The sequence below is a fragment of the Lactuca sativa genome, chromosome 1 (assembly GCF_002870075.4).
Source record: "Lactuca sativa cultivar Salinas chromosome 1, Lsat_Salinas_v11, whole genome shotgun sequence".
Classification (NCBI taxonomy): domain Eukaryota; kingdom Viridiplantae; phylum Streptophyta; class Magnoliopsida; order Asterales; family Asteraceae; genus Lactuca; species Lactuca sativa.
This window is the reverse complement of record NC_056623.2, coordinates 187,176,151-187,187,629: the sequence shown is the minus strand read 5'-3', so window position 1 is coordinate 187,187,629 and position 11,479 is coordinate 187,176,151. Positions and strand designations below refer to the sequence as shown.

The following is an 11,479-nucleotide window of genomic DNA, read 5'->3' as shown; positions in this document are numbered from 1 at the left end:
TTAACGGGGATGGCTAACAGTATATTAACGGAGGGACCAAACGTGGAAAAAAATCAAATGTTAGGGATGCCCAACATGTAACACAAAAGAAAAAAACAAAACGTATATTTTTTTGCAAACAAGAAAGACCATTTGTCTTCGTATAGTTTAAAAGTAACAAAAAAAAATATTTAATGTTTAAAAATTGACGAAAACCATAATAAAAACAGCAAAAAAAACATATTTAATGAATAAAAGTTGACGAAAAAAATCTACCAAGGATTGTTTAAGACCAAATCTAATTTATAGTTTAAAAGATACCTTTTTTCTTTGACGAGCTTTGGTTTATCTAACCATTTTTGGCATGTTATGGTTTACGCCGACGATCCATCCCAAGGAACAACAGACAGTAACACAATGGCTTTTACACTGTCGTCTAGCAGCAGTATTAGTCTAATCGTGGAATACCCACCAAAACTTTGAATAACAGCCACTTGTAGAAGACCCGTGCCAAACTCAAAACGAATGCTATTGTTATTCAAACTTGTAGGCCTAAATCAGGCACACTTGCACTCTTTGTTGACTCCTTTGTCTTCGTATTTTCAATGAATTAGAGTTGGATACACTTACGCATCACACGAAAGAGAAGATGGCGACGAGGAAAACAGAGTTCATGTTTCTTCTAGCACTGAAATTCACTCTGTTCATTAGACTCGCAGACTCCGTGGTTCCACAGGACGAAGGTAGATCAGATTTTGGAAGAATTTTCTTATAACTTTATTCAATCGGCACTGAAATGAAATGATTGTTACGATAATGATGATCCGTATGTGTATTTTTGCTAGTGATTTTATATAACTAGTCTAAATCATCAAATGTGTTTCAATTCCCATGCTGACTACCCCAAAAAATGAGTGGATTCATCATTGATTTTGACCTAAAATCCTATCGAGTTTGATCCATGTAATTTTTCCGGTCCCACATGAGTTGTGACTTTTGAGCATGAATTTTGAGGCTCTTAGTAAGCTGTTGGTAGTGGGTTGTTGATAAATTATCATAACAGTTAGTTTTAGTTTTAGGTAGAATTTTCAAAATATAATGTCCTAAATAAGAAAATATTAAGAGCACAATGATATGGTTAGCTAGATTCTCAAAGTAACCGAAAAAGAAAAACATTTAAAATTACAACCCCTTAACAAAATTAAACAAAAATAGAATGTTATAATTCACAAATAAATTGTTAATTCATGCATTTTAGCCATCTTGGAATGACCTTTTTTACAAATTATTTATTCTCCTTCAGTGGAAGCTCTTGAAGAAATTATGACTTTAATGGGTGCAACAAATTGGAGGTTGAATGGCAACTCATGTCAACTTGAAGTGATCTCTGAAATGCCAAAACCCCACCCTGAAGCCGATGCGAAGGTCCAATGTGACATTGACTGCAACAATGATAACTCCACTGATTGTCATGTTGTAAGCTTGTAATGTTCTTGTCTTATTTTTTCTTCATTTCAATTATATTATAATAGCGTATTTTTTTTAGCTTGAAACACAAACAATGTTCTACCATAGTTTTAGAATAGGGTTAAATGCAAGAAATAGTAACCTACTTTTATTTATTTGTTTAATACTTCAATATAGTATCCTACTTTCATTTCTTCTTATTACAACATTGTATCTTGAAAAATTATTTCATTGCATTTAACTGTAAGTTAAAAGAGAATTATTTCCTTTTTTACTGTTAGTAATAATCTAATAATAATATATCTACCACAACCGTCTCTTCTAGTTTTGGTTCTCAAAGATGCTTTGGATATTCTATTTAATGCAGCGTACATAAGTTTTATAGTCTTAATGGTGTTCTTCCACGTGAACTTGTAAAGCTTCCTTATCTTCAAACTATGTAAGTGATTTTTTAGATGAAGTGGTATGACTATTTCCATATGATTTGACATGTAGTGAAACTAAAATATCTTGCTTTCTTTGTAGTGACTTTGCTTACAATTACCTTGGTGGCAAGATTCCATCTGAATTGGGCTCAACACGGTTGCAATCAATGTGAAACTTTACATAATTTATTATTTTTTTTTTTGGCCTCATTTGCTACACATGACATGACATAACATAACCATTTGTTTTGTATGTGGCGTGCATTGGACTGTGACTGTGACTGTGTCTATGACTGTTACTGTGACTGTGACTGTGACTGTGACTACTGATTACTGATGCAATAAGACAAAAGTTTCAATTTTGAGTCCCACCAAAAAAAGTGGAAAAAGCTGAGAGATGGACTTGTTCTCAATGATAAGAGAAGCTTTCTAGGGCTATTTTTAATGATAAGGACGAGGAGGGCATTTAAGTCTTTTTCATAAATGAGAGATTGAGAGTCACTGCCTAAGTTTTATCTTTTCATAGCTTTTGACCGCAGTTTCTGATGCAGATCTCTTCTTGGAAACCGCTTATCCGGGGAAATACCAGGGGAACTTGGGAATATTACAACTTTGACATATTTGTACGTCTTATTTATTTATTAATTAAATTTCTTTTTTGGTGTTTCTTCTTTTCTCATTCTACATTCAAGTTCCATAGATCATTACATTATAATATACCAATAAATGACAGTGTGTTTCCATTTCCTTGCATTTTGACCTTATGGAAAACATTTGCTTAGTATTGCTATGTATACTTATATTGTAACTACTGATTTTAATTTTTAAAAAGGAACCTTGAAGCAAACAACTTTTCTGGGACTATTCCTTCTGATCTTGGGAAATTGATTAATTTACAAGCATTGTAAGACTGATTTCCTCCCATTTTCTTTGTTCTTCAACTAATCTACTATTTGTTTAATATGTTTTTTTTTATGATAATAATTTCAGGATCTTGTCTTCAAACCGGTTGACAGGGATGTTGCCAGCTTCCTTTGCTGAATTGAGAAGTTTAACAGATTTGTAAAAACTTTTATCCTGTGTATTCAAAATCAAATCTATTGATCTTTTTACCAATCAAACGAGTATATTTTCAAGGGCTAAAAGCAAGAAATAGCAACATATTTTCATTTCTTTGTGTATTCAAGGATTGTGCTTTCAATTATTTTTTTTCTTACTAATGCATTATAACTTGAAAGTCTATCAACTTATAGCATCATACACTCAACTTTTTTCTTATTATAACAAGGAAATTTGCTTTGTATTTAGATGGCATTGCTATAATTAGGAATATATTTCAAAGTGCATTGCTGTGATAGAAAGAAATGAAAGTAGGATGCTGTGATATACAAATCAATAACATTACTTTTTCTTGCATTCTAACACTATTGTCTGTAGGCTTAAATTCAAGAAATCCCAAAGTGACATAATGTCCTCTAAATACAAAGCAATTTTCACTGCTATAATTGGGTTGAAAATTTTCAAAGTGTAATGTCCGAATAAGAAAATTTGGAAGTACAATGGTATAAATGGTAGATTTTTCAAAGTATAATTCGTTAATATGAAAAAAAAAACTAGAAGTACAATGTTGTAGTAGAAAGAGATGAAATTAGGATGCTAATACACAAATAATCGAAGGTATTTTGCTATTTCTTTCATTTAGCCCTTTTATATATGCAACTTTTGTATCAAATTATAAAATTTACATCAATTTAAAGATGAGAAGTCGTCTGTTTCATGTAAAATTTACAACACTTTGTTTTTGGAAAGGTATGGTTAGTTTTGTTTTCACAATAATTTCAAAGGTTTCATTTTAACTGAGAAAATATTTCTTATATTACAGTAGGATAAGTGACAACAACTTCAGTGGGTCGATACCTAATTTCATACAGAATTGGAGGCAACTCAGTAAATTGTAAGATCAATTTCCATTGATAATTCATAATGCATATTGAGATTTAAATATTTAATATTATTTCCATTAACCTTTTCTGTATATTTGTTTCAAAGAGAAATGATTGGGACTGGGCTTCAGGGACCAATTCCTTCAAACATATCCCTTCTTCATAATTTAAGTGATGTGTAAGTGTAAATACTAAATACTAAATACTGCTGTTATTTGCTTTTGAATAACATTCTAGTGATTTCTATTTATGACATTTGTACTTTGAAAATCTACCCAATCATAGCATTGAAAATTGCTTTGTTTTTGAAAGTATGATTCTATAAAAAACAAATAAATGAAAGTGCGTTACTATCTCTTGTATTTAACCATTCTGGATATGATCTGTTTCTTTTATTTTTTTTTTGGTGTTATGCAACGTGACTATGACATTTTTTTTTTGCAGGAGGATATCTGAAATAAGTGGACCAACTCAGAGATTCCCTCCTTTAGATAATGCTATCGGTTTACTAACAGTGTATGTAATGCTTCTGGTGTATAATTGCCATAATTTTATCTAGTAAATTTTTTTATTCATTGATATTGTGAGGTACTCAGCTCATATTAGACAACTTATAATTACAACATATGCAACACTTACTGTTATTACTATTTGATTTACACTTTGTTTTTTCTTGTAGTTCAGTGTGTTGAGGGGCTGCAACATTTCTGGAGAGATACCTGCTTATATTTGGCAAAGAAGAGATCTTCAATTATTGTAAGCAGCACATCACATTCACATGTGATGATTCTATCCATTTGTATAGTACTCAGATTATGAGGTGTGTGTCTAGACTGTGTATTACTAACATTTTGTTGGAATATAATGTGTAATTGGGTAGCTTTATTATTCTCTCTTTTTTCAAAAAGAGTTAAAAGCAATAATAGCAAAAGTACTTTCATAAATTTGGTTATTATATCATTGCAATGTCGTCCTAATACAAAGCATTTGCCATTGCTGTAATTTGGTAAATTTTTCAAAGTATAATTTCTTAATAAGAAAAAAGTTGGAAGTACTCTGCTATAAGTGGCTGATTTATATTTATAAAAAAAAATGGAAGTTGAAAAAAATAAACAACTAAATGAAAGTACATTGCTATTTCTTGCATTTTGCCCATTTGAAAATGAGATGGCATGTACTATAATTTTGTCCATTTTGCTTCTAATTTTTGAAGTCAATATATATTCATTTGTATCCTTTTTTGTTGTGAACTTAACAGGGATGTAAGCTTTAACAAGTTAGTAGGGGAAATATCGAATGACATTGTTGGTAGGAGCTTACGTTATGTGTAAGTATAACCAAGTCAATATTTGAGAATGTTTTGAACTTTGTCCTCTTATGTATACAACTATACATGTACATACATGCATGTATCCATATGTATCTGCAAAAGGGTTATTCAGTTATTCCCATAATGTGATATGTGTTCTTGTGGTTGCTCTGTTAGTATTTTGTATGTTTTTAACATTTGGTCTGTTTCATGATTGATAACCATGTGATGGATGCGGTGTGAATAGGTTTTTGACAGGCAACATGCTAAGTGGAGCCATACCCAACACACTCTTGATCGAAGGAGCCACCATGTATGTCTTTTTCATAGATGTTATATCATTCTCATGCATATGGCTCATAAGAGGAAAAAGGATATTGATATACACATATATGATTATATATATGAATACCTCACCAAATTAGCTCATGAAGTGTTTTATTTTCACATTGATTAGTGACCTGTCCTACAACAATTTCACATGGCAAGGGCCAGATCGACCAACATGCCAACCAAACATGTGAGAATGCTTCTCAATTAGTTTTATATTTTTCCTTTTGTATACCATTTTTTGCATTTCTCAAGTTTGTAATGTTGATCCATCTTTGTGTTGGTTTCAGGAATCTATACATCAATTTGTTTAAGAGTTCGGGGAACACATTGTAAGTCTATCTGTATTGTGTTAAATGTAAGAAATAGCAACTAACTTTCTTTATTCGTGTATTATAGCATCTAACTTTCATTTCTTTCTATTACAACGATTTACTTTCATTTTTTTTTCTTATTAAAGCATTTTACTTTGAAAAATCCACCCAGTTATAGTAATATACTTTCAGTTATCATTTTATTAAGACCTATACATTGAAAATTCTATCTAATTGTAGAAGCGAACTTGCTTTATATTCATATGAAGTTTGCTATAATTGGGTATTTGGGTAGCATTTTCAAATTACAGTTTTGTAATAGGGAGACATGAAAGTAGGGTGCTATCGTAAACAAATCAATCAAAGTGCTTTAAGGTTTTTTTTAGGGCTAATATTATACTTCTAATTATTTATCCAATTATAGCACTGAGATTTGATTTGGATTTGAATGTCATTGCTATAATTGGGTAGATCTTTCAAATTACAATGTTATAATAGGAAGTAATGAAAGTAGGATGCTATAATAATCAAATCAATGATAGTTTGTTGCTATTTCTTGCATTTTAACAAAATAAATATATAAAACCCACTAGAAAATATAAAAATATCCACTTGTAGTTTGTGTAGACGTAAGTCGATAGATATATGAAACTATAATTCTAAAGCAAGTCTAATCTATTTCTGATTATGTGCATCGTGAGAATATTATTTGAAAAGTCATGTTTTTATGTTTATCTCTCTTACATTTACCTCATTAATAGACAGGATATACTGCCATGCATAAGGGATGCCACATGTCCTAGATGTAAGCACTTTCTATTTGAGCCTAAATCTTTCAACTCTTTCTTTTTTATGTACAATTCATGTTTATCTCTATATTGATATTAATGATAGGGTTGAATGCAATAAAAGGAAGCGTACTTTCATTTATATATGTATTATAGCATTCTAATTCCATTTCTTTCTATTACAATATGCTACTTTCACCTTTTTCTTATGAAAGGATTTTACTTTTAAAATCTATCCGTTTATAGCATTACACTTTTGATTTTTTTTTATCAAGACAATATACTTTGAAAAATCTACCCAATTATAGGAAGATTTGAAAGTAGTATACTACAACTACAAGAAACAAGTCGATGAAAGTAGGTTGCTATTTCTAACATTTAACCCTTAATGATATTATTTCATTTATGTTAGATGGATGTTCGTTACACGTTAATAGTGGAGGAGATGATGTAAGGGTAAAAGAAAATGGTGTGGATGTTGTTTTTGAAGGAGATGCATCATTTGATGGTGGAGCTGGAAGTTTTCACAGGACCAGTAATAATTGGGGACTGAGTAGCTCTGGAGACTTTCTTGATGACAATATTCAAACAAACCGTTATGTAGAATCTTTGCAAAATTCAACAAATTTAGGTTCCATTTACACAACAGCTCGACTTTCACCACTCTCACTTACTTATATCAGCTATTGTTTGGAAAATGGGGATTATATTGTTGATCTTCACTTTGCGGAAATACAGTATACGAATGATAGTACATATAGAAGCCTTGGCAGACGGGTATTCGATATCTATATTCAGGTGATAATCGGATAAATGCAAGAAATAGCATTGTACTTTCATTATTTATGGCTTGCTTATATCATTCTACTTTGACAAAAATGCAAAAATGGTCCCTGTGGCTTGTCATTTTATGTGGATAAGGTCCAAACCTTTGGAAAGTTGGTCCTTATTCACATTTTTACAATTTTGTCTTCTACTTTCATTATTTTTCTTATTGAAGCATTGTATTTTGAAAACTCTACCTGGGTATAGCATTGTACTTCCAATTTTTTTTCTTATTAGGAAATTATACTTTGAAATATACATCCAATTATAGCACCGAAATTTGCTTTGTATTGGGATAAAATTGCTATAATTGGATAGATTTTTCGAATACAATTTATAATAGGAAGAAATGAAAGTAGGATGTTGTGATAAACAAGTCAATAAAATCACGTTGCTTTTTCTCGCATTTAACCAATTAATTGACATGCATGTCACACTTGGTTATTTATATATATAGAATTGGTAGCTGAATTTGTATGTGATTCAGGGACAACTTGTGAAGAAGGACTTTAATATAGAAGATATGGTTGGAATAAGAATGCCACTTGTTCTACCTTTCAATGCAAGTGTGACAAATAACATCTTAGAGATACGATTTTATTGGGCTGGTAAAGGGACAACACGTTTTCCCAAAAGAGGGCGTTATGGGCCCCTTGTATCAGCTATCTCTGTTAACCCATGTGAGTAAATCCTATCTGCTTAATTAATGTGGTTTAAATAGGTCAATCATGTTTAATGAAGCATTTTGGAAACCAGTTTCTTTATAATAAACTTTTGCACTGTTGATATTCTTGTGTGGTTTATTACTTTCATGTTTATTAGTGAACTTTTTTGTGTGCAGATTCTAAAATTTGTTCAATTCCTGGGAAGAAGACAGACAAAATTAAATATGTTGGTTTTGCAATTGCGGGGCTGTGTCTTGTGTTGATAATCTTGGCTGTTTTGTGGTGGAAAAGGTCTCCAAAAGAAAGAAAAAGGAATAATAAAGGTATGAATTGATTTACTTTGTTCTTTATATGGGATAGAATTGGAATGTCCTGTGTAACAATAACTGTAATATAAAAATGCTATCTTTGTTTATGTAAATGATCCATTGCATACTCTCTTGAGCAGATTTTGAAGGGGTGGAGTTGAAAACAGTATCGTTTTCTTATAAACAACTAAACACTGCTACAAACAACTTCAATGCTTCACACAAAATTGGAGAAGGGGGATTCGGACCTGTTTTCAAGGCAATAATCTTTCAAAACACCTTGGATTTGTGGTGTTATATATCATTGTAGATTACAGTTTTTGTCCAAAAAAGAATCTTTATACATTTTCGATCCATATTTCACTGTTTTCAACCTTCTTGTACCGGACTTTGACGCCATTTGTAAAAGATTCTTGCGTCCATGTAAAATGACCATTCTGCCCTCACCTACTTCCTATCTTTAGAAATTTGGTCTAAATTGTTATTTTATATGGACATAACATAACACCTACTTTTAAAACGGATTTGAAGTCTGAGGGAAAAAAGTTTTTAAGATTCCCAAAAAATGATATAACACAGGGACTAAAACTGTAAATTACTCTATGATGCAGGGTACGTTACGTGATGGCACTGTAGTTGCTGTAAAACAGCTTTCCTCTCGTTCAAGGCAAGGAAATCGTGAGTTTTTAACAGAAATTGGTGTGATATCATGCTTACAACACCCAAATCTTGTGAAGCTTTATGGATGCTGTGTTGAAGAAGATCAACTGTTGCTAGTATACGAGTATCTGGAAAACAATAGCCTTGCAAATGCTCTATTTGGTGAGTCTTTTATATATCTTAGAATAATCATATTGTCTGTTTAGAATATACAGTTTTCCCATTACCTGGTTTTCATTTTCATATAATGACTAAATACAGAAAAGCAAAACGTTCTTTTATCATCTTATGGTTTTAGCCAGTTGTTTCTTTTTGACTTAATGGACTTAATGCATAAAATACTTAATGGGTTTAATCATATTATTTGAACTTAATTAATAAAAAAAGTCTGCATCCAAGGATACACATGGATGTGCCTATTTTTCACGGGTGTTAGATGCATCTTTTAGGTAACCCAAACTTTTGCAGGTATTTGTGTAAACAATGGTAGCATCACTTATTCTTGCTCCCAATTTTGATTGGTTTATTTGCTATTAACTCAAGATATATGTTACATATATGCAGGTTCGAGTAAAAGTAGTTTAATGTTGGATTGGGCAACAAGGTTTAAGATTTGTGTTGGAATTGCTAGAGGTTTAGCTTTTCTTCATGAAGAATCAAGGCTAAAAATTGTGCATAGGGACATCAAAGCTACTAATGTCCTTCTTGATAAAGATCTTAATCCAAAAATATCAGACTTTGGATTGGCTAGGCTAGATGAGGATGAGCATACTCATGTCAGCACACGAGTAGCTGGAACAATGTAATTCTTTCTCTTCCTTAAAGATGGCTTAAATGCAAAACAAAACATGGTTCTTGAATCTTGAAAAAAAAAATTGCAGAGGATACATGGCACCAGAATACGCACTTTGGGGTCACTTGAGTGACAAGGCGGATGTATACAGCTTTGGAGTTGTGGCTTTGGAAATTGTGAGTGGAAAGAACAACAACAAATACATACCAAACAACGATAGTGTTTGTCTTCTAGAATGGGTACTACTCCATATCCCTACCTATCTTCACTTTTTGGTTTTGGAAAATCACAATAATTTTGGTTTTCGGGATCTTAAATGAAACTTACTACTTTTCCTTTTTGGAAAATTTTCATAAATGCAAGAAATAGCATCCTACTTTTATCTATTCCTATTACAACATTATACTATAAATAGTTGTACAGTTATAGGCAATGTCATAAAAAATATACAAAACACTTTTTACGGTTATAATTGAGTTGATTTTTCCAAGTACAATTCCTAATAAGAAAAAGACTGAAAGTATAAATGTATAATATGCTATAATTGGATAGATTTTCAAAGTACGTCTTAATAAGAAAAAAAAAGGAAAGTAGAGTGTTGTAATAAACATATAAATGAAGGTATACTGCTATTTCTTGCATTTAGCCCTCTAGTCAATATTACCCATTTTGGCCATTATCATTATAAGCAGAATTATTGGATTGGTTTAAGTCCACATGATTCCTTTGTTTTTTTTCTTTTTGATGAGTGTCTAAAAGCATATGTAACATTTTCATGGAACATTTAGCATGATCATTAACTTGTGTTGAAAGTAAACAATTCCTATCAATTCAGAGTTGCAATGCTTTAAACCATTTCTGTTTGACAACAGTGGTGGGGTATGAACTCTTTTAGAATCATAATCCACCTTCCAAAACAAGCCTCCTAAAAACAAATAAAAATTATATGAAGATTATTGATATTGCAGGCTTATCGTTTGCAATCTAGTAAAAAGTACGAAGAACTATTTGATGAGAGGTTGGAATTTAAAATCAACAAAGAAGAAGCAGAAAACGTGGTGAAAGTGGCGTTATTGTGCACAAGTGGATCTCCATCAATAAGGCCAACAATGTCTGAGGTAGTGAGCATGCTTGAAGGTATAACATGTATCCCAGAAATAGCCCCGGAAGTAGGTCGCTATTTTGAAGATTTGAGATTCCAAACGATGAGGGATGGAAATCAGGCTGGAGGACACACAGGAAGTAGCGTCAACACTCAATATTCGGCTACTGTTAAGAGTGATACACGTTTTTTGAGTACATCTTCAAATGATCGTTTTGAAGTGGTGTCTGTTGACACAAGATCATTCTAAAAGTTAATTTCATCTTGTGATCGTGTTTTTTTGATTTGTAGCAACATGTAAAGGTAAAGTTGCTATATTCTGTAAGTTACGAATATTAATTATGAGCCTTGTAGGTGTCAATAGTGTATTGATAACATTATGTCATGGTTTTAGTCTTTTTGAAAGTTATTTGGCCACTTATTTGTTTTAAGACAAAACTGCAAAATTTGTCCTTGTGGTTTGTAAAAACATGTTGATAGGGTCCAAAAAGTTTCAAACTTGTATGGAAGATCCAAAATCAAAAATTTTCTAGGGTTTTGGTCCTAAAAAGGTTGAAAGGACAATTTTGTC

General features: G+C 31.7%; 1 protein-coding gene across 2 annotated transcripts; it reads left to right on the top strand.

The window, feature by feature from the left end:
* Window positions 1-371: 371 nt before the first annotated feature.
* LOC111891180 (probable LRR receptor-like serine/threonine-protein kinase RFK1) lies at window positions 372-11,325 on the top strand. Of its 2 annotated transcripts, XM_023887256.3 has the most exons (24): window positions 372-722; window positions 1,283-1,463; window positions 1,814-1,885; window positions 1,972-2,040; window positions 2,423-2,494; window positions 2,704-2,775; window positions 2,862-2,933; window positions 3,754-3,825; window positions 3,921-3,992; window positions 4,259-4,330; window positions 4,499-4,570; window positions 5,073-5,141; window positions 5,371-5,436; window positions 5,581-5,643; window positions 5,744-5,785; window positions 6,529-6,572; window positions 6,968-7,353; window positions 7,868-8,060; window positions 8,222-8,368; window positions 8,494-8,612; window positions 8,965-9,175; window positions 9,578-9,815; window positions 9,895-10,045; window positions 10,775-11,325. In XM_023887256.3, exons 1-24 carry the CDS (start codon window positions 629-631, stop codon window positions 11,156-11,158), a joined length of 3,033 nt encoding a protein of 1,010 aa, XP_023743024.1. In that variant the 5' UTR covers window positions 372-628; the 3' UTR covers window positions 11,159-11,325. The 2 variants fall into 2 exon arrangements, with proteins under 2 accessions (XP_023743024.1, XP_023743025.1); XM_023887257.2 differs by lacking the exon at window positions 372-722 and having other exon boundaries at window positions 1,316-1,455.
* The last annotated feature ends 154 nt before the right edge of the window (window positions 11,326-11,479 follow it).